This window comes from Lethenteron reissneri, chromosome 12 (genome assembly GCF_015708825.2).
Source record: "Lethenteron reissneri isolate LAM-NWPU_2019-01 chromosome 12, ASM1570882v1, whole genome shotgun sequence".
NCBI lineage: Eukaryota > Metazoa > Chordata > Hyperoartia > Petromyzontiformes > Petromyzontidae > Lethenteron > Lethenteron reissneri.
Window position 1 is genome coordinate 7,694,817 of NC_083790.1, and position 23,914 is coordinate 7,718,730.

At 44.7% G+C, this 23,914-nt stretch overlaps 1 protein-coding gene across 1 annotated transcript; it reads right to left on the reverse strand.

Annotated features, from left to right (window-relative positions):
• Positions 1-12,281: 12,281 nt before the first annotated feature.
• On the reverse strand, positions 12,282-21,162 carry LOC133341671 (glutathione peroxidase 6-like). Its single transcript, XM_061550261.1, has 5 exons — positions 21,034-21,162; positions 17,696-17,789; positions 17,294-17,424; positions 13,148-13,278; positions 12,282-12,378 (listed from the first exon to the last, which is right to left on the reverse strand). The coding sequence occupies exons 1-5, from the start codon at positions 21,160-21,162 to the stop codon at positions 12,282-12,284; spliced, it is 582 nt and encodes a 193-aa protein (XP_061406245.1).
• Positions 21,163-23,914: the final 2,752 nt, after the last annotated feature.

Below are 23,914 nucleotides of genomic sequence, written 5' to 3' on the forward strand. Positions count from 1 at the left end.
GCTGAATCACAAGCATGTGCCACCATGCCTGCCTGGTAACACAGCAGCCGTGCCATCGTGATGCGTGGTGAGAAACCGAGTTTGAGACTTGCTGCCTCAAGTTTAAAAGTGTCGTGCATGAATAAAGTCACAATTTTGACACAGAAATCTTCCTAAAATCCACAGCTATGGTGCGTGCAAAAAAAAATTCGGTGAAAGGGCATCCCCCCTCTCCCCCTCCCCAATGATAGACTTTATTCAGAATAAATTCACAATTCCCACGACTACATGCCATGAGCATCGTATGGTACAGCAGTAGTTCCATCTGCTTGTAATACTATATTTTAAAGCAATAGCATCTCAATTTGAGACCAAGTCTGGCCATGCGCAGGCAGTGGAACACATTCAGAATCAGAATTTTTGTTAAGACTGCAGGAGGGAATTTGATGAGCTAGTGAAGCTATTTTACACAGATGCCCAGTGTGGACGGGTCCACCTGTTACAACAGCAAACAATACAGAGACACGATAGAAGTGCAAAATAGAGAAAATGGTAAGCAAGTCACTAAATATAAATAACTAGTAAATTATCTATTTGTACAAGTCGGATTTAACAAGCTTGGGCATGGCATAAAAAAACAAAAACAGTCCCAGACCACATCAAGATGACACAGCCCCTCAATAAAATGTGGCCAGCAGCAGCATAAACACCCTACCGCTCCACGCCATCCACCTTCACTCGGTGACCTCGTAACATTCCATTTTCCCAAGTCCATTACAGTACGATACGCAGGTCGCTTGTTTGTGTGCCACTGTTAACCTTGGAAAAAAACAGGAGTCTCTCCTTTCAGAGGCTCGCTCAGCAACCATACCATATCTTCAGCAACATCTCTCATCACATGCTTGGTAGAGAGTCGTGGTAGAGGTCCAGGTGGACCATGTTGTATATTTGTTGAACTTTCGCGGACCGTACATAGCCAACTGTGCCAATCGGAGGTGCGGCGGAAGGACAATAAACTAAACACAAGAAGCGGTTATTGAGGATCACTACGAAAAGACAACATACTGCCAAGCAAACACACTTTCCTCATTCCCATGAACTGTTTGTTTGACAGCAACTCTGCTCCGTTTGAGGCCATGAGTTGCTTAAGACGTATGATGGATTCTGCAAATGTTTGGCTGCCTTTTTAATAGGGGGCTACTATATATTACCCAGCATTAACTTTTCCCCTATTTGCTCTCTCTTCCACACGCTCCTTAACTCACACTCGGTACGAGCCTTGACCTCCCACCCACGGGCAATGTCAACAAAGTCAAGGCTGATTGCTCACGTGACGGTTTGTCTGGCCAGTTTTGGTGCACGACGTGCAATTTATGAAGCGGTGTGTGTTGTGTGCGTGCGGAGCTTGGCAGCGTGTGCGAACGTGACTTATTGTGCTTTGCGAAACTGGGGAAGTCCGGCAGAACACCCGAGTTGGATTTATCATCAAGGAAGCACAAGGGGGCAATGGGTGGAGAGGGGGTGGATGGCCTCATACATATGAAACCACACGCTAACATGTGCATCCTCTCCATGAGTCTGGCCCGTTTCCTATGCAGTCCCAAGTAAACACCGAATTCGGACCAAGCATTTCCTCGTGTCTTTACACCCCTTCACGCGTTGCCTTTTCACTTCGCCATGAGTGTACGCATTTTAGTTTAACTTAAATTTGCCTTCGGCAAAATCTACGCCTCTTGCTCTCAATGCCCACAGGCCAGGCACGTCCAAATGCTGTATCACGCAATGGTACACGTATGTTGTCTTTGAAACATTTTAAGCAAAAAAGCGCCCGCTTAAAGATAGTTAGTTTTTTGACCTCCAAACGAATGTGATATAATTGCCCTAATGAGGTTGACGTGAATGCAGAGAATGGCACTTGTCTGGTGTTTTATGTCTGTCGTGTCAGCACACGTATGGTAAAGCTGGTATGAGCAATAATTACTGGCACAACTAATTTCAGATTAAATTAAAACATGGTCAAAGCTCAAAACATATAAAATGCTTTATCTCAAAAATATATAACTTGCAGAAGAGTGAGTCATGAGTGTGGGATAATGTGTCGTGTAGGACTCTTTTTATCCAGGTTGTTAAAGGGATGAGTGCCCGTAGATAGTCAATCAAGATGTCCATCACATAGTTACTCAACATTAACTTAATCCTCAACACAAGCACTACCTTTATCCCTAAGGGTTCAAATCCTAATGCGTGTCTACGCCTTGATTCCAGCTCGACTCTTTAAGCCTGTTCTAAAAACTGAACTCTAGCCAGGAATAGTAGCTTTACACTGGTTATCTAGAGCTTAGAAGGCTAGGGTTATTGGTTCACGTAATTTTGTGAAAATTAATTTCTCAGAGCTACCAAGGTGCCCCCAGGATACAGCAGTACAGCAATTGGGTTCATGAACCCATCTGTGCGGTTCATTGCTATCCTTGCGTACTTGCACGTTCTTTCCACGCAATGTACTCTGGCTTCTTCCTCCCACAATGCAAGGCGCTTCTTGGGAAGGTCGTGACGATGAAGGCCTCTTCGAAAAAAGAGTTGAGAGACTCGGTGATGGTTTTCCTGGATAATAAATTACTTCATCGTAGTAATTATTATAAATGCCAATCCGTACATGTCACCTGAGTTCCGGTCGCACACTTTGTGCGCATGATTGCACCAACTCTGATATATCTGCGATTGAATACATAAGGTGTTGCCCGAATCAATGGCCTCTGGCTCCTCCACCCAGGCTCTGTGGAAAAACAACGATTTTGCAAGCGACCCACACCCGAATGTGGAAGTTTGTGGTGGCATTATTGGCAAGGAGTTGATTAATATTTCGTAATCCGTATGTTGTACATATGCCCGTCTCTCCAAGCCGCATGCATTATTTTATCGACGTGGCGATTTTTGTTCACTCGGTATACTACCACTTGCCTTTAACCGGAGTGTTGGTAAGCAATTACTATAAAACTACAAACTGTTTTTATTTTACCAGGTAAGGCACCAATGGGCTATCTAGCTCTTTAACAGAAGCGACCTGGCCACAAATGATAGGCCAAAGAAGTAGCTTGGCACGTTGAAATTTATAGCGGCGACATACTGTAAACGCATCTTTATAAATACGGAGGGAAAAACCAGAGGACCCGTAGAATCCACTTGACCACGGGGAGAACATGCAGATTCCTAATATACAGGTGCCAGGGTCTGGATCGAACCCACGACCTATATACCAGGCGAGGTAGTTAACATCTCGCCACCGTAGCACCAATTACACTGTGGTCCACCAATTGTGTTCTTTTAGCAAGGATGCTTATTTGAAAGATACTAAATTGATAGTATTTACAGACACATCTGGTTACTAATTTCATAGACATCCATGGGGTGGGTCGACCCATTACTGTGTCCTCAGTGATGGCACAAGAGATTTGAAATTCAAATTCTGAACTTCATTTATAGACCAGTTTATTGATAGTTTGGTTCGTATTCCAAAACATACAACAGTAATCCAGCATTCTCATGTTGCTTCACCATGGAATGACACAAACCTACTGACTGTGCCAGTTGACCTTCAAGAAGTAGTTTTTTAGACCATACAATAACAATTTGGGGGCATTTCAATGCTGTGGTTTTCAAATGAGGGTAATTAAAAATTCCTTTTCCACCAACCTTTTGAAGCCATATATATGCACACATTTTAAGTAATCTAACGATACTGAAACGGTCTTTAAAATATGTTTAAAAATAAATGGTTTATAAAAATACTTTCAAACATTCCAAATGGCACACGATTGTCTTAAGTATTTGCCAACAAAAAGGCGAGTGGAGAAAACATGAGATGTCACAGTTCGCTTCTGAGAAGGCCCACCTACCCCACCTACTCCCACCTACTCCCAAAACTTGAAAAGTAAACATTTTGAAACGACAGTATTGCAGAGTACTTCATGCAAGAAATCCAAGACATCATTTGGTCGAACGCATTTCTGAATTTAATGCATGTATTGTGAAATTAATGATCATTCAATTATACAATGTTTTATTACAAATCATATTTGCGTTTTTTTAATGTATTACCCAAACCGCAAAGTTAAGTAAAACAATAACGCAATTTTATATTTGCACCGTTATATTTTTGGCTCTTTCCTATTGAACCCAAACGAGCAAAGTCTAGCAATTACACCCGCGGTCCAAGGTTTTGTCCTCCAAAATTAGTATCGCAACACAACGTGATAAGGCGGTGTGAGAACATTACCACATTAGAGCTTGCTCTATCATTAGAACGTTGTCTTCTCCACGACTACCGTAGCCTGGTTTCCGTGAGCACACCATAACGCCCGAAAACCTGGTACAAAGTGTGGCGCAAAAGGGCCAAATCTCTTCCATGGCAGCCACCCAACAGCGGCACCAAACGGTGTTTTAAACGTCCCCCCTCTCTCAGCCCAGCCACAGAAAGTCAGATTTTTTTTTCGTGTAAAAACAAAGCAGCCACAGATTCCAAGTCAAAAATATCCAGGCCACGTCATCCTCCTCTAGCTGTTTTAACTGTGTCCAGAAAGGAACCGCATTCTTGTAAATAAAATGGCCAACGATCCCACGGAAACTTAACGTTTGAAAGTCGTTCTGCCAAGTGACGCAGCCTTATGTAATAATCTAGAAATAAAAAGTGTAAACAAGGCAATATATGCCCCAATGAACTCTGTCTGCATAGTAGATTGTAACAATGTTGTTTTGACGTACGTGACGCAGGCATTTGGTAACAACTCCAACACGTATTACAGTTTATTGGCAATAAAGGAATCATTCTAAACTAGAGTGTTCTTTTCAAGGTATATAAAAGATAATGTGTCAGGTTTCGCGTGACCTTGTATGTCTGAACTTCTCTATCATGGAATAGGTGGGGCGGCTGGTATGTTGAAATCACTAGTTTATATATCGATGGTGTATTATAGTTGTATCGTTAAGTGGGAACGCAACGGTTCCTTTATGATATAATATTTATCAAAATATATGGCATTAAAGAATACACATGGGAGTAAAATATTACGCGCTGAAACGCCACATTGCATTGCACTCAGTCGGTTGATGTGATCAAAGGTGGTCGGGGTGATAAGTTATAAAGATCTTCTTGGTTCTTTCGGTAAAGTCACGTAGAATGGAAATAATAAAAATAAAACATAATAATTATTTTAGAATGTTTTATTTTTATTATTTTATTATTTCCATTCTACGTGACTTTACCGAAAGAACCAAGAAGATGAATCCCTGCAGTCACGAAAGCTTTAAATCGAAGTTGATAAAGAGTTTGAGTCAACCAGCGTCGCGGTACTCTTTGTCACTGCGTACGACCAGAGAGACATTAACACGTAACGTCTCGCGTCTCTTCGCCGCAGGCTTGGCACCAGTACGCACGGAGAAGGAGAGAAACGGGAGTACTTCTGTCCGCGGGAGCAGCGCAGGAGAGAAGCGTTCGCATCGGGAGCGAGAGGAGGAAGCGCTCGGACAGAGTCGAAGGCGATCTCGTCGCGCTCTCCACCGAACTCGCGGACAGACGGCAGCAGTGACGCCTGCGCGCCATGGCCCTCTCGAAAGCGGTCAACAGCACCGTGAACGCCATCCTGGCGGTGGTCGAGACGACGGCGACGCCGCTCAACGACACCGGCTTCCCGAGGGAGGCGGCCGTGGGCCGACCGGACGGGGCGGCCCAATCCGCGGCCTTCCACGACCCGCTCGTCGGCCTGGTGGCCATCATCGGCGCCTTCGTGGTGCTGGCGGCGCTCATCGTGGCCCTGGTGCGGCTGCGTCCGCGCCGGAGGCACGCGAGCCCCGAGGATGAGCTCTACAGCCTGGGCATGATGGACGCCTCCTGAGTGGCGAGGCAGCTCACGGAGATTGGTGGTGGAGAGAAAACGCAGGTGGTTTGGGAAATCGTTCTGTTTTAATTTTGTGACGAGGCCGTTTGCCGCGTCCCCAGGGCTGCCGTAATTGCACTGCGTAATGACAGGGCGACGGATAACACTTTAAAATGGGGAAAGTACAGAAGTGTATTTTTGTTTGGCCTGTTGGCATCGGCACTCGTGATAATCATCATCGTCATCCTCGTATTGATTTGAATTTGGCAGAAATTCCTTATAAAGTAAAAGCTGCCCCATTTAAGCAATAAGACATGGCAAGGCTTGCCACCAGACCCACAGAGCAAGAACAAACACTCATTCAACTTTTTTTGTTCGCTAACAATACCACTTTCATTTCATAGACTATGCGGTTAGATGAGTATAAAGGCATTCTCCGTAATGGACCAAAAGTAATTAATCTGAAACAGGGCTTATTGTAATGTACACAGCAGTGCTGACTTATGCATTGGGGTGCATCTTTGCAGCCTGTCAACACGGAGGGTCTCATCGCGCCACTGTTCCCACGCCGAGCTCTCGCGGGCAGAGCAAACTCGGCACACGCAGCACATCGATCAAACTGCACACACAGCTCGTGCTCTCATCAGAGTCGCACAGATTTGGCCCAATGCCACGCACAGAGGCGAATCTGTCCCAAATGCCCAAGTGGTAAAAAAAAACAAGCCATACATTTACATATGAATAAAAAAAGTTTTTTTTCTGATTTAAATATCAATTAAATACTTATTTTCGAGGTCTCTGGGAGGGGGTGGTTGATCTCCACCCCCCCCACCCCCCAATGTTTTCAAAGTAATTGGCAATGATCACAAACTGATCTTGTAGAACCACCCACACCTGCATGGACACGGAGTGTTGCCAATGAAACGAAATGCCCCAAGCCCTCTCTTCCATGCGCTCAGTGTTCCTGAAGCAAATGACGATTTGTTGTTGCCAAATTTTAATAGGAACATTGCTCGTCGTTAGTTTTGCTGTGCCATGTAAGGGTTACCCATTTTACAAGCTCTGTTTCTCGTGTGCGAATCGTAACCACTATGTATCGACTTTATTTAGCTAATGTTTTTTTGAACGTTGGATTACGTCCCCGGCCTCCTGTCGAGTATACGCCGCAGTCGTGACACGAGTGCGGCGTCGTGAGGAATAGGGGGAAATGAAACTGTGAATATGGGAATTCGTCTGAAATGGATGTTGGGACCCCACAAGATTTGGGGATGCAAATCATCGGACTTGTGGGGCACAGATGGGGGAGCGTAAGGGTGGTTTTTACTTCGACTGTGCCAGTCAACTATTTACTCTGGCACCATTGCTGCCCACTTCGTGTTGAGAAAGTAACATGGTCTGGCTTGGTGGGGGGGGTTAAGAAATTGACCCATGTCAGAGGTAGAGGTGGACTGCTGAATAGTAACTGGTCTAGGATTTACTATTAATGTTTTATTTTAACTTGGGTCTGGTGACAATCGTCATCAAGTCTCGTCAGCGCCAGTGGCGTTTGGACAACAGCCAAACGTCGGGTTGCCCAAAACGGCGGCCTTTTGACTCTTCCCGTTTCCACGCCCAAGCAGTTTCCCGTAATAATAATTCGTAAGGAAACGTCGCAAACGCATAATAATCACAGGCACCAGTGGACCGCCAGATGCTTATTTCACATCGCATGCCAGATGGGAGGGGGGGGCCTGAAGCAGTGATAAATAGCGCTTTGCTTGACTTATATTTTTAGGATTCATTTTTTTTAAATGCCTTCGTGTAGATTACGTTCAGTTGTCAGTGAATACTGCTTTGTATTGCATGTAAACCGCCTGCCTGACTGCCTTTGTCTTATGCAAAAAAATATGCAATATTTTAGAATGTGTTCTGATGAAAGTTAGCCGTAAAGAAAGCAAACATTTCAAATAACAGCAATGTTTAAAGGACTTTGCCAGCATAATACCGTCATGTATTTTTGTTACCATAATTTTTTGACGGGTTTTTTTTTGTAATCGCTCTTTACGCTGCTGCTTGTATCGCTGCAGGTGTGGTATTAATTTTTTGTTAAAGTATAAATGTCGGAATGCTCGAAAGCAAAGCTTTGTTGTTCAGTGGTTGTAGAGCAATTTTGGTGGTGGAAAAAAATTTGTCCGTGGCCGATTTGATCTCAGGTTTGAGCTGATACAACAACCACCAAGACACGCCATGAGCGTTACATGCGCAGCAATAATGAAGTACCACACACAAACCAGTTGCAGTACACACGTGTGTACTGTACTTCATGTACTGTATTGAGGAATTGTCAAAAGGTTTTTGGAACACAGTTGTGTGTGTGTATATATATAAAAATTGGCCTAACCTTACATGTAGCTTATTTTAAAACAATTTCCTTACATTCTACAGTCAATTATTTGCTTTAATCGTTGCATCAATATGAGACTGTAAAGTTGGCAATGCATCATAATACTTGCCGATGGTTCCTCATGCGTAGTAGCATTGAGCAAATTTAAATTATGCTGATAGCATATGGGAAGCGTTATACTGCGCAGTACAGTACATACATCTACAACTTGTATACTCCATGGTAAACCGTGAAATACATTACTGCATTTACTTTTGTTTGGCCAAGACCAAAATACTTGTGAGAAGTGCACCTTTTTTAAAGGCTTTAAATGTCTGTCTGACTTAAAGCTTTAACATTTTCTAAAGGCGTGGGAGTAAAATGTGTTAAGAGGTTGTTTTTTGTTGCGTAACAATTATTACAGTTTTGTAATGACTTTTTCAAGTTGCTTCCCAAAAACACAACCGTGTTTTCAAGATGTATGGTTTAGCTTATTCTCGAAGCCATATGAGGTAGAACAAAGAATACAGTCGCATGTTTTTTGCTTTTTTTAACACTCCTCCAAATGCCCTTTTGAGCGTGAGAGAGAATATACTTTCTTCCAGCGCGTCTGTGTAGGCAGGGAAGGCTATCCCGTACACAGAGGGCTCAATCCTTGCACCGCGCTAGGACGTTAAGTTAAAATGGAATGGCGGACAAACCTCTTTCAATGCATCCTCCGTTGTTGTTGTTGTTGAATGTACTTGTATTATGATTTGAAAATATTGTAATTTGGCCATCCGTCAATGGGTGGCTGGCAAGCAATCAAATCCAACCAATGCCTTGTCACGTTATGCCCTCTTAAAAAAACGTGAATGATATGACAGGAGAAATGTCATTGCCAATTTTTCGATTTAAAGCTTTCGTGACTGCAGGGATTCATCTTCTTGGTTCTTTCGGTAAAGTGACGTAGAAGGGAAATAATAAAATGATAAAAATAAAACAATAAAATACAATTCTCACGACGTTTCGGCCACAACGCAAGCAGCCGTCCTCAGGTGAAGAACAGGGCTGTCGGAAAGACAGCGTCCGAATGTATTTTATTATGTTTAAATTTTATTATTTCCCTTCTACGTGACTTTACCGAAAGAACTAAGAAGTTCATTGCCAATTGTTGGCGTGTGGCTTATCCATACCGTAGTAGTTGACTGATTAACACCTGATGCTGGGACTGGGAGGACCTTTTGAAACTGCTCATCCTTGCAACCTTCCAGACTTTGTCCCAAGCTTCGGATAAAGCGATAAAACTCAGGAAAGAGAACATTGTTTATATTTTCTTAAAGTTCAGCCCCATCATCATATGCTGGAGGGGGGGACAAGGTAAAAAAAGCACTCTGTAATTTGCAGGTTCTCTGCAGACGTCAGAGGTCCAACGACGTTGCAAGATTCTGAATCTATAAACCACTTGTGTGTGCCAAAGTCTTGTCCAACCGAGAATAACCACTCGACTTGTCCAAAAGTCCCAACACTTGCACTTGCCAGGGCCAGATGTTTCCCCGTCGAGAGTTCTGGGTAAACATCTGGACGAGTCGTCCCCACTTAGCACTTATTTGCCTAAGGAACGGTGATGTATTAAGTTGAAAATGAAGGTGCGATAGTTTTTTTTACACCAATGGATATTTTTACATTGGGTATGGCCCCCTCAACCCCACGATAAAAGCACTCCAAAGCCATTACATGTCTCCACGTGCGCTCGTTTGTTATTGCCTCTCGCGGTTTGGCATTGTGTTATGTACGGTTTGTGTTTAAGAATTATCCTCAAAGCACTTAATACAAAAAAAATATCGGCGTGTATCAAAATAAAGGACTTTGGTAAAGTTCGCTACGCGTGGATGTTTGTGTTTTTGTGCGAGTCGCTTTCGCTGGTTGCTAAACCATGTGGCGTGCAGTCCAATAGGTGGCGGTCATGCTCCACGTGCACCGCCGATTGTCATTTTGCTCAATTGACATTGCTACGTCTCATTTAAAAGCTTAATTTGCAGTTCATATGTGGCACATTAGGAAGGGACCACTCTTTGAATTATATCCTTGTGCAGCAAGGGAGTAAAGTGTGGTTCTGTGAAAGTCCTGATGTGCTGTGCAGTGCATCAATGCATGTGTGTACAGCAGCATGCGATGACTGAGTTGGGCCTGTAGGTGGCTGGCAGGGTTATTGAATAACCGCACTTGGACACCGGCCACGTGGTTAATGGCGACTCGGAAGAATTGCTGTGTGTGACACGTGCTGGTGCATTTTACAGGGTGACGGTGCTGTTCTTCACAAGATTAATATTAACCACAATAAATGTGTCTGCCCTCGATTTGGAGCACCTGCCCACGTCCTTCATTTCGAGTGTGCAACACATATACGTATTTAACATACAAGTTAAGCATATCATATGTATATGAATGCACGGCTATTATAAATTACGTTGCAGGAACTGCGCTCATGATCTAATGTCTAATTTTTAAAGATCCCATTGTTAAACCATAAAAAATTCATTTTTCTAATCAGGTTTTAACGTATTAATTGCACACTGACCCTTATAACTCCTATCTCCCTGGCCTCTCTATGTACTTTGATGAAGGGTCATTGGCCAATGTTTTTCCTTATGAGCTCACAGTATTATAAATGTGTTTAAGGAATTCTTTTTGATCTTAACGGCCGAGCCACCCTGGCAGATATACGCAGCACCAAGATGCCCACGCGAATGAACACAAGAACGCAATGAGTAACCAATTATAACCTTTATTTTGCACGGTTGCTTCGTTTTCAAGAAGAGACACGGTCGGATACCTTCCGTGTGCCGGGTCTCATTTTGTCTTGCGTGCGTTCCTGCGAGGCCGACTTTTTAAGATGAACATCATGGGGGTCCAGGCACAGAGGCGAAGCGACATTTCGCCCGGCTGAATGCACTTCATCTTTAAAATCGGGCGAGATGCCCCCAGCCCCTGTTGCCATCTAACACCGAGTTGTTGATGTCAAGTGAATACTTTCACCCCCAATAGTCCACCCGCGTTTCCATCGGAGACTCCCAGGGGCATCATCTGCCTTTTGCCGAGAGCTCTTCATCAATAGCCAAGCCAATCCGCTGGTGCGCACAGCAAAAAAAATGTCAACCCAGACAACCGCGACATGGCCAATGTTTAAAAGCTCTCTCCTTGGTTTCATGATTATTATTTTTTGGTTAATAAGGACACCACTGGCAATCGTTCTGCACGGTTACGGCGCATGTGAACCTGAGCTGGTGATGAGGCAATATGACATGAACCCATGACAGCTAAATGCCTGGGCAGCTAGCTTGGGGCCGTCCATAAATGACGTCACGCAATTTTGGACGATTTTTGACCCCCCCCCCCCCCCTTTGTCACAAAAGTCAGACTCCCCTCAAATATGACGTCACAAAGCTCTGCCCCCCCCCCCAAAAAATCTAAAACATGCTTCAAATCGCTTTAAACTATTGTCATTGTAGTGCGTAATTAATGTGGCGCTGCACTGATGTTGTTGGAGAAAACATTTATTAAAAAGTCTATTTAATTAAGGAGAACGTGTTGTCTATATTTAAAGTTGCGCATTTTGATGTGACGTCACATTTCTCACCCCCCCCCCCCTCGTCACACATCGTCACAAATGTCTGACCCCCCTAGATGCGTGACGTCATTTATGTACGGCCTCCTTGCTGCGCTCAGTCACGTAATTATTTAGGTTCTTTTTTTTTAATCCACCCCTCATCCCCCGTACTGGTGTCAATTTAAATGCAGTAATACTCGTTGATTTCCGGGCACACGTTACTATGTGTCACTGGTATTATTTATCTGTTTGAGCCCGTTTAGTTTCACTATAAATAAAAGGTCGAATTTTTTTTTTAATGATAATTGGCCGAGGAATTTAAACGTGATATTTTTCTAGCCTTTTAAAAGTTTACATGTTTTACTGTGTTAACGTGATAAAGTGCGTGTTGCACGTGGATTTTAAACGGGCTTCCTCCGTGATGGTGATGATCATCTACGGAAGACCCGCATTGCGTCGAGATGTCTTGAATGGACCGGTATTAGCTCCGGTGAATGTGGTATGGATGACTTCCACTGCAGCTGAGTATCTCCTCCAAGTCCTTCCGAATGACGTCAAACGAAGTCAACCTGTCATATCTGACGTCAGAACAAAGGGGAAAAAACCAATGTAAGTCTATACAGCCATACATTGATGTTCTATAGCAGTGTAGCATTCGATATTCGTCCTTGGCAAATGCTCCACAGTTCGTTACTGTGTATATGTGCCAGATGTTTATTGATTTTAACAGCGACAACCGATGGTACTCTGAGGAACAATTAAAGCGTGGCAGATTTCGAAAGTGCAAACTGCACCGACATCACGATCGCAATGTGCTGGCATCGCATTTAGCAGCAACAACAACAACGATTCACAATTGCACAACACTAATCACGTACCACCATGTGAGAAAGGAATACATAATCCTGCAAAAAATGATTCTGACAATCTTGATTTGAAGCTTTCGTGACTGCAGGAATTACTCTTTGGTTCTTTCGGTAAAGTCACGGAGAAAAAATAAATATCACGACGTTTCGATTGCAACACAATCAACCGTCGTCAGGTGCAAGATCGGAGAGAGACACATACAGAGAGAGACAAACAGACACGGAAAGAGATATAGAGAGAGACACAGAGAGACACAGAGGAGAGACACATAGTAATATTGACCCACGTGAAACCTCAGTCAGGGAGCGATGTTGCCATTGGCAATTCCAATGATCGTAGATGTTGAATTAAATTAACGTTGGTCAAAACATATTACGGTCACTCGTGTAATAATGGATGTATAGATGGTACGCTACTGAGTTTGTTATATACTGTACAGTAGGCATTTCCTGTATACATCTGTCTTCGAAAAGTTCGTACCTGATGATGGGGCGCCCCAGATGGTTCACCAGGAACTTGTCAAAGTTCCAACGGAGGTCATTGGCCCGCAGTGGCTTCCAGAAGATATTGGAGACATCCTCAATTTTGTTCACCACCTCCGTGGTGGAGTCCTGAGGAATTCGTGAGACGCAAGACTGAGCCGCTACCGACCTCCAATGAGCACAAGCCATGCACGGGGCTCTTGATGCGCAAGTCACGTAGAAGGGAAGTAATAAAAGAATAAAAATAAAACATAATAAAATAATTCTCACGACGTTTCGGCCACAATGCAAGCAGCCGTCCTCAGGTGAAGACCAGGTCTGTTTTATTTTTATTATTTTATTATTTCCCTTCTACGTGACTTTACCGAAAGAACCAAGACGATGAATCCCTGTAGTCACGAAAGCTTTAAATCGAAATTTAAACAACATTTCTTAAGAGTGGTGTGTCTTAATATGGCTGTTCGTGGTTCCAGATTCAGAAGGCAAGAAAATCTGCGGCAGATCTTCCAGTCTCTGGCGATATGTGCAGGTGAACGAATTCATAATTGAGACACAAATGCAGTGTGCGGTAATGGTGATAATGATCATGCTGCACCAGATCTGGCAGTGCCGGATTATCCTAGTAGCAAAGGCTACGGGCCCCGCACTTTTAAGGGCCCCGCACTAAATGCTTTCAAGCTATCAATTCCGGTTCAGTGATTCTGCACTTGCTCGATTGCTATAGTACTCTTCTTGGTTATTTCGATAAAGTCACGTGGAAGGGAAATAATACAATAATAAAAATAATAAAATTATTCTCACGACGTTTCGGCCACAACGCAAGCAGCCGTCCTCAGTGGACGGCTGCTTGCGTTATAATGTTTTATTTTTATTATTTTATTATTTCCCTTCTACGTGACTTTACTGAAAGAACCAAGAAGATGAATCCCTGCAGTCACGAAAGCTTTAAATCGATACTATAGTACTATACTGCCTTAAACTTTTATGAACGACTGGGTGTTTTAGGTTAGCAATTTGTCGTATTATCTGGCTGTATAGCAAATGAAAAAATACAATTACTTTACTATGCAAGTAAAAAATTGTGTTTTCATATCTACGTCTTTTTTTTAGGGCCCCTTTATAACATATGCTACAGGCCTCGCACTAGCTTCATCCGGCACTGAGTTCTGGACTCCCACCAGACCAGATCCCCTGGGAGGCGAGGTGGGAAACGTGTGTCCGTCTGTTGGAGAAAGCATTGATGATGATGAAGCCACTACCAGCGCATTTCTGACTTTCGATGAATCCACTCGCACACGTTATTACCCGAGACTGGAAAACCTAAGGCAGACTTTCTTACCTCCTCAACCTGGAGCTAAACAAAATGCTACTGTTCCAAATTGAACGGATGTGGCCCACAGATTTTACAGACGACATCCCATACCAAAATAATATAAAAGGGGTGTCTGCAGATTACACAAAGTGGATGCGTGAAGGGGATGTGATTAAATAAAAGTTATTGTTGCGATGAACTACGATGAGTCGTGTGATCTTTACTCACATTTTAAACCGTGCAAATGTGATTTTTACATCTTTGCTTCAATGTAAAAAAAAATCTCCCAAAATAAATGGAAAAGCAATTATTAACTGTGCAGAGTTACTACCATGAGTTCAATAAAAAAAAAAAACTCTCATGGAATGTTCACAATGAGTCATTCAGCACTGCCAGTGTCTGCGTTATAATGAACATTTTCATTCCAAAAGTGACCAACGGTTGGCTGGGGAAGTAAACACTATGTGGTGTGATGTAGAAAAGTTGTTTCAGCTCGTTAGGTGATGGACTGCAGCGGAAACACAGCTGTAGGTCGTACGTGTCAAGGATGTTAAGCTTGAGAAACACTCAGGAGGAAGTACAAATGTTTCGTTTCGTTAATGAACGAGTTACGCAAGCGTCCCCAACAGACAAACACGCTCGCGTACTTGCGCCACTCGGATTATTTAGGGTTGCGTGAGGATTGAACTAACAACAGCAGCAGCAGCATGTGGGCGTCGTGTGGGAAAAGTCGCAGGCGAAGGGGCCATCCATTTAGTAGGTATGCAAAAAATCTGTCAAAACTTCACCCCTCTCCCCTCTCTGTACGCACGCCAGAGGTCGCAATCGGGTACCGGATACCCGTACCCTACCCGATACCCGGCCGGGTACGGGTAGCCGGGTATCGGGTAGGGTACGGGTACCCGATTGCGACCTCTGGTGCGGCCGGGTATGGGTAAGGAATCAAAACCCGTTTGCGACCTCTGACGCACGCGTACTTTTTACACCCCCCCCCCCCACCTGCGTCCGTACGCTTGACGCATCCCCCCCCCACCCCCGAATCCTATGGAACGGCCGATATTTAATCCACGCAGAAACGATCAAGGATTAATAATATTGTAGTGACATCATGGATGTCGCTGTATGGTGCCGGCCCCAGAGGGGCACGGCGTGCCATGCACCGTCATCACGGACACCCCGTAGGTGAGTGTAGTACCAGCCCTAGAGGGGGCTTGGCGAGCGCTGGGATAGCGCTCAGTGGCACCACGCGTGGCGTGCAGTGCCGACTCCTACCGCAGGGAGTGGGAGAGTGTCAGCCCAGGGGCAGGGTGACCCTGGGCCATGGCACTCTGGTTGACCCCGTAGACACGTGACCGGTAAAGTCTACATGGGGCCCTAGGTGGGGGCTAAGGGGTGGTCACGTGTCTGTGAAAGTTGTCTCAAGAAGAGTCGAGAGAGAGGCAGAGCTCTCTCAAAGGTGGGCGGGGCCAAGGGCGGAGCCAGCCCCGACCCCGGAGCATATAAGCGGGGTCCCCACAGGGACTGGGGTTGGTTGTTGCTGCCGTCATCTGAAGATCTACGTTCTACGTCCAGAAGAGTCTCCAAACACGTAATCCGGAACCCGAGTCAGGGTCCGGTCCGTTGTAGCCAACTCCCAGTGTGTTAGTGTAGTTTAGCCGGGTGGTCCACCACTCTTGGCTGTTATCTGGTAAAGGGGCAGCTACCGCTTTGTGTATTTGTCTTGGTGTGATAAATGTGTTGCCTCTAAGAAGCACGTCTGCGAATCAGTTGAGCCCACTACAATATTAACGTGTTTAAGCAAACAGACAGTCCACCGCCGGACTATCTAACTAATTTGAAGGCCAACGTAGACGAATTATTATCAAGGTTTAACCCCCCCCCCCCCCCGTTTCCTATGCGTACATTGTCAGTAGACCCCCCATACGCAAGTGTACGTATTTGGGTTAACCCCTCCCCCCTCCATGCGTACGTACAGAATGGATGGCCCCTGATGGGAACACAAACGCACGAGGCGGTGTGCCACCGAGTGACGGGTCGGCTTTGCACAGCGTCCAATCGCATCTAATGCCCTGCGTAGTTGGTCAGCCTGATTTTCCCACATCCAAGAAGGTCATTTCACGCGCAGTTCAGTGGAAATGCAGATAAATGAAATGTAGACAAGAAATGTAGACAAGAGGTCTTTCCGACAGCTCTGTTCTTCACCTGAGGACGGCTGCTTGTGTTGTGGTCGAAACGTTGTGAGAATTGTATTGTATGTTTTATTTTTATTTTTTTATTATTTCCCTTCTACGTGACTTTACCGAAAGAACCAAGAATTTAAAAAAGCTTCGTCAAATGTATTAATTTCTGTCGGGCAGTCAAACAATTATTCTCAGTCAGAGCTGAAAATGTACCTAATAAAGTGACAAAACCAATGTGGTGTGATGGAATTATTCGTGCAGTCATTGGTGACCGGGCTGACACCAACAACTCGTGACACTTCAACAACCCGGTGAAATGACGGATGGGTGGCTGAAACCCAGATTCGAACCTAGGTCTTCAGATAGATAGATAGATCGTTTATTGTCATTGTCACCAGTACAACGAAATTTAAAATGCTCACCAGTCAGGGCATCATTCATAAATTTAAATTAAATAAAACAAGAAAATAAAAATAAAATTAAATGAAAGATAATCAATTTATACTATATATAAAAACAGCCCAAGTATACCCACATACTATGTTACGATCGGAGTGTTACAAGCGAGTTTCTCCGTCTTCACAAGATTCAGGACCTCTGGAGTGCTGGCTCAGCACTGTGACCCTGAACCATCCCACCACTCCCCACCCACCTTGAGATACTTGAAGAGAGGGTCTGCTTCATCTCCATTCACATCCACCTTGGAGAAAATGGGGAAGTTGGGCACGAATCCACCTCCAGGCCTCACGTGTTTGATGCAGTTCAGGATCTCATTGTTATTTCCTGCTCGCCAAAACACACACAGTCATTGCATTAAATGCTGCTTGACAACATTGGCCTTGAAACCAAACAGGAAATTAATTTTAATATGCGGAGACACAGAATAGAGTTCCGCCATATTCGCTTGTGCCCATCATGCTCAACGATTAACAGAGCAGAGTCAGATATTTTATATGGAGTGCTCTTACCAATAACTTGTTTACACACCGCACCAGGTACTCATTTTAAGGCTGAGTGCACGCACACACTGGCACACACACACACACAAACTTGACTGGCTCCTGCAAGCCGAATTGATTGGAGGGGAAGGCCAGGACAGTGAATCCGAAGCGAGCAAAGTCGCTCATGAGTGCATTCAGCAATGGATACTGCACGCACGCACACACAGGGACACAAGCACAGACCCGAGTCACTCTCGCTAATCGAGACACATCCTGGGCTCTTGAGTTCTCGCCCGGTTTTAAACAAACTCAACTTGAAACTTCAAGGGTGGTGATGTCCTTTCCTCACCTGCCTGTATCTCCCCAGCACCGTAGCTAACACATCGCATCCGGTACTTATGACCAAATCACCCGATCTCATCAGATCTTCGAAGCTCAGCGGTGTTCAGCCTGCTTAGTACTTGCCATGAGAAATTCTGCCTGCAAATGCCGGGTGTTGTAGGCTTGAGCTGCAGAGGTGGTCAGGAGATGGTGGTACAACAGCGGACTCTTTACTCTGCCTGACCCGTGCAAGAGTATTCTTTGCGGGGTTTCTCCAGGTTCTCATCTTACATCTGACACGGCCACTCAGTAGATGCCATGAGGCCGAACGCCCTCATCAAGGAACCTCTTGAAAGACGAGTGTAGCTACTCAGGGTAGACCTTCCACGGCAAATTCACGGGCGTAATCGTGACTTTTTATTTCATGCCGTGTCGCCCTCGGTGAGGCCCGGGGCAGTTCTAACACCATATGTTGCGCGTCATGACCAGGAATGCAAGTGGGGTTGTTTTTCCATTTAAAGCTTTCGTGACTGCATCGATTCATCTTCTTGGTTCTTTCGGTAAAGTCACGTAGAATGGAAATAATAAAATAATAAAATAAAACATTATACAATTTTATTATGTTTTATTTTTCTTATTATAATAAAATTGTATTATGTTTTATTTTTATTATTTTATTATTTCCATTCTACGTGACTTTACCGAAAGAACCAAGAAGATGAGTGGGGTTGTTGTCAGAGGTGGGACAAAGTCATTGTTATGCAAGTCCAAGTCGAGTCTGAAGTCATCAAATTCATGACTCGAGTCTGACTCGAGTCCAAGTCACATGACTCGAGTCCACACCTCTGGTTGTTGTAATCATATTCCGTGCGGTGTAGTCGATGCCACAACACCACCACCACCACTCCACACCGAGACACCACGCGTGGTAAGGGCCCGCTGAGCCATGTCTAGTTTTCTTTTTCAGAAGCGACCTGGCGACAAATGATAGCTCCAAAGAAAAATCCACGCGACCACGGGAGGCAGAGACGTGTCTCTCCACATTACCTGTGTCGTCGTCTCTCCACACTCTTTGTGTCTCTCCACACACTCAGTGTCTCTCCCCAGTCTCAGTGTCTCTGTCTCTCCATAGACGCTGTGTCTTCACTCTGTGTCTCTGTCTCTCTCTTTAGACTCTGTGTCTCTCAGTGTCTCTCCACACTCTTTGTGTCTCTCCACACACTCAGTGTCTCTCCACACACTCAGTGTCTCTGTCTCTCCATAGACACCGTCTCTTGACTCTGTGTCTCTGTCTCTCTCTCTCTTCAGACTCTGTGTCTCTCAGTGTCTCTCCACATTCTCAGTGTCTCTCCCCTGTCTCAGTGTCTCTGTCTCTCCATAGACGCTGTCTCTTGACTCTGTGTCTCTGTCTCTCTCTCTTCAGACTCTGTCTCTCAGTGTCTCTCCACATTCTCAGTGTCTCTCCACACACTCAGTGTCTCTGTCTCTCCATAGACACCGTCTCTTGACTCTGTGTATCTGTCTCTCTCTCTTCAGACTATGTGTCTCTCAGTGTCTCTCCACATTCTCAGTGTCTCTCCCCAGTCTCAGTGTCTCTGTCTCGCCATAGACGCCGTCTCTTGACTCTGTGTCTCTCTTCAGACTCTGTGTCTCTCGGTGTCTCTCCACAGTCGCAGTGTCTCTCCTGGGCAGCCAACGCACGCCATCTCAGCTCGCCTTCCCCCCCCCCCCCTCAGTGGCCGTGGCTTGGCTGCTGCCCCACTGACAGCTGTTTGACCTAATTCACATCCCTCCTCCACTGCATTCACATCCCTCTCCAACACACAACACGAGTATTTACTGGAGCAGTATTTCAAGGGGTGCCTGCTTGACGTTATTTGACTGATAATGCGAGACACTGGTATACATTGACAGACATTGGATGACGATGATGATTGACTGTGGTGGTGGTGGTCGTTAGGATATTAGTGATGATGATGATGATAATAATGATGAGAGGCATTTGGCTGATGATGATCAAGTCTCTTTTTTACTTTCACCAGGCGAGAACACAATAGACCAGGACGAGGTCTCATCTGCAAGAGCGACCTGGAAACATTAGTCTGGCAATAGGAGACGGCAATGATTGCTATGTATGATCGCAATGATTACAGACATTGGCTAACGACGACGACGATGACAGTGGTGGACAGGATAGCGATATCGATTATGATGGAAGTGGTGAGGCTGACCAGCCCCATACTGGACACCTGTGAAAAGAGCTTCATAGCTCATCGGATTCCCCCTGCAGTCTAAATAAAGATTCTGATTGTGGTGAAGATGGTGATGGTGATGATGGTGACGCTAATAGTGTTATGGTGTTGCACAGTACTCTACCCTACAACGTATTAACTGTGGGCACATTACTGCGAGATTAATTAATGGCAATTAATTATTTAATTGAACCGGACAAGCCCTCTAACAAACAATGTGAGCCACCAGCCGCCACTGAGTCCCAAGTGCCCTTGCACCAGAAGTTGCCCATCACCTTCTACCCTCACCGGTGCAGTGTCAACACGTGGTTGCTTACGTGAGAACTGTCTACATTGTGTGTGCTTATGTATGTATGTTGAAAACTTCTTTCGCGCCCTACGTAGCCAACACACGGCAGATGCCTGCGCAGCGCGACTCACGACCTCCTCTTGATACCAAGATCCAGGATGGTCATGTCTATGCGCCACTTCTCGGTGGCAGCCCCAACAGTCTGGAACGCCGTCACCCCTCTGCACATTCGCAGCATCACCTTAATCGCCTCCTTCAAGAGACACTTAAAAACTTACCTCTATAACCACGATTTCGAGCGACTCTGAGCTTGGCTCCGCGCCTCTGAGTTGCGGCCGTTACGTCCGCAAATTTGCGCGTTACAAATTTTATTATTATTATAATTGGAGATTTCGGGAGGGGGGGGGGCAAGAACAATAAATGAAACACACGCAAAAAAAACAATACTCTTCTACAGAAACGAGTTGACAATCTCGATTTGAAAAGTGCACAAATCAACTTCTTCCGACCCAAGACCACCGAGCGTGTACACGAGAGGGCCTGCCGTGGCCTGCACCTGCTTTGGCGTCTGGCTTCAGAAGGATGCCACGTTCGTGATCAACGCCAGCTGCCCACGATACTTCCCCAGGGACACGCGGCTGCCCTCCAGGGTCTTGCAGGAGAAGTCGTAGATGGTTCTCCCATCCGGAGGGTGACACAGTGACCTGTCTCCAGGCATGATGTCCACCGTGATACCAGCTCGAGTCGAAGAGTCTCGACGGCTTACAGAGCCCCCTCCCCCCGAGTAACTTTTTGTTATCGGCACAGCGCAGAAGCGAGAGTGTCAGCGAGTGTGTATCACGTAGGAGGCAGTTGGAGAAAACGCTGCCGGATGTGCGATGTGGTTGATTGAATGTGAGGGCACACACGCCGCACACACTGGGGCTGGCTCGAATGGCCTCCTCACTTTATACCCCTCCACAAATTGTCCTGTTGCGAACAAGTGGTCAGCTCAAAATGACAAAACGCCGCGTGACCCAGCGCATTACGAGGTGTAATGAAGGCTTTTTTGTTGGAGCAAAGCAGCTTAGGACAGCATTTTAATTGTGATTTAGGGGAACTTTCTCCCACCGTGCATTGTGGTGTGGCCGTGGAGACTAAATGCGAAATTATGCGCGTCTGTGCCGTCAATTTCCCCACTAAGTGATTTGTTGACATCCCATAATGTTCATAGAGTCGGGATAATAATTAAGCGATGCATTAAACTAATTAACTCATGAGAACATCGTCTGTGGCCAGAAATTTACCCTAGATACTGTACATTTGGGAGGGTGTCAAACTTCTGACCTCATGAGTGCGCATGTCGAGTGGACATGCATCTGGTTGGCTGTGGAATTTGTCTGGCTCGCTGCCAGGGACAAGTTTCCCCGCAGGCTGCTCTTGTTATTGCAGGTTTTCTCCTTTTTCCAACAAGGTCATTGTGAAAAGTTAAACATGAGCTGTGTTCATATCGTTATGCCGAGACGCACATGAACTACCTGCAAGGAATCTGCATGTGACTCGCTAGCTATGGCTTGGCCATCCTTGACCTATACGGTTGAATTTTGTTTAAAAGAAACCTTCCAATTACCACAACAAAACAACAGCAGACACAGATAAATGATTTCAATGCGTATGCATCATCGTGCAGAACGCTGCGAATAACAATACACAAAAAAAACTACAAAAAAGAAGGATGGAACGGGAGAGAGGAGGGGAAAGTAGGAGGAAGAGCGGGGTAAAGTGGTCGCTTTATAAACCTAACAACCAACATATGACAAGGAAACTAAAAGTGATGTAAAGTTAAATATACTCGCAAGTCAACTATTTCAGTGTTTGCACAAGCATGCAGCATTGGCAGTGGTGCATAAGCACAACGAACAATACATAACTCCACATTCGTCTATAACACTGCCTTAAAAGAAAACATATATACCGTAATGGGTGAAGTTTCTGGTAATGAATCTTCTTCATAGCACACAGATACAAAGTTATTTAAGGCTGGAGACTGCACTTAAAATATATATATATAGGGCATTATGTTGTTTAAATTTTATAAAGGTTTTCTGATGACCAGTTTTTAAATTGGCTATATTAATTTATTTTTAAAATCATAAAATGTATTGTATTTAATTTTCATCTGGTACCGCCGTGTTCAGTGTCGTCTCCAACTCCTATAAACCCTTATATCTCTGACCTTTCTATTTATGTGCTCTGAAGAAGGTTCATTTTAAGGCCACAAGTGTTATTGACGAAAGCTGATATTGCCAAAGATCAATTTGCAGTGAATAACCTAGGGGAAAATTGTGTTTTCATTTAGTTATTCAATTTAAAGTGAGCATTGTTTCATTTAAGTCCAGGGTGTTCTAAAATATTTAATTGAAAGTAGTGCTTCATGTATTTAAAGCCTGCGTTATTCCATTCAAAGGGCTGTGTTATTCATTTCTGGAGATGTATTAATGTTATGCATATCGTTTACAATTGGAGGGTGGTGTTTAATAAAAAAATAAATACACGTGTGCTTTTCACCTCTCAGAAAAGGGACCTCTAGATTTGTTTCCATCCACGAACGCCTATCAAATATGATAATCGAGTAACCTGGATAGGTTACCTCGCAGTAAAATATTAATTTTAAAGATGAACCACCGTGACGGAAATATTGCTGACTTGCGAATTAAGCTGTGCAAAGTAGCATATGACGTTCTTTGGTCAATTTGGGTGGTGATTGATGGTGGTGGTCATTTGTATGGTGGTGGTTGTAGCGGTGATGATGGTATTACTTGCATTGGCCGTGGTGACACGTATACAACAATTTCGCCTGTTGGTAAAAAAAAGGGAAATAAATTAATCTTGAAATGTTACAACATTGTGGGGGTGACTGTGAGTCCCATCGGCCATATAACATACACAGTAAAGTCTGAACCAGGTAAAGTCTTAATTGACTGTGATGTCTCCATCCTACCTGCCCATGTCAGCTGTTATTTCCGACTCTCTGTGTGTATTTCTCTCTCTCTATGCTGCCCTGCTCCCCACCCCCCATCTCTCCCCCCCCACCCCCCTTCTCTCCCCCCCCCCCCCTACTGCCGAGGCCTATATAACCTCGTGCCACGGCAGTTCTCTCGCCTACTTCAGCAGTTTTAAAATTGCTGTGGTTGTCCCACCTGATGACGATTGCTTGTGTTGCGATCGAAACGTCGTGATCTGTTATTTTTCTACCTACGTGACTTTACCGAAAGAACCAAATAGTATGGATTCCTGCAGTCACGAAATCTTAAAATCAAGATACACAGTGCAGTTCACATACCTGTCCACCCATACAATTTACCCGTATTTTTGTACAGGGAAATTGAGTTTTCAGGTCCATACGGAGTACAGCCGTTTCAATACGGGCAAAAAATATATAATTGTGTCTATTTGTTTGTGTTTCTCCCTTGTGATTGGACTTTGTAGGA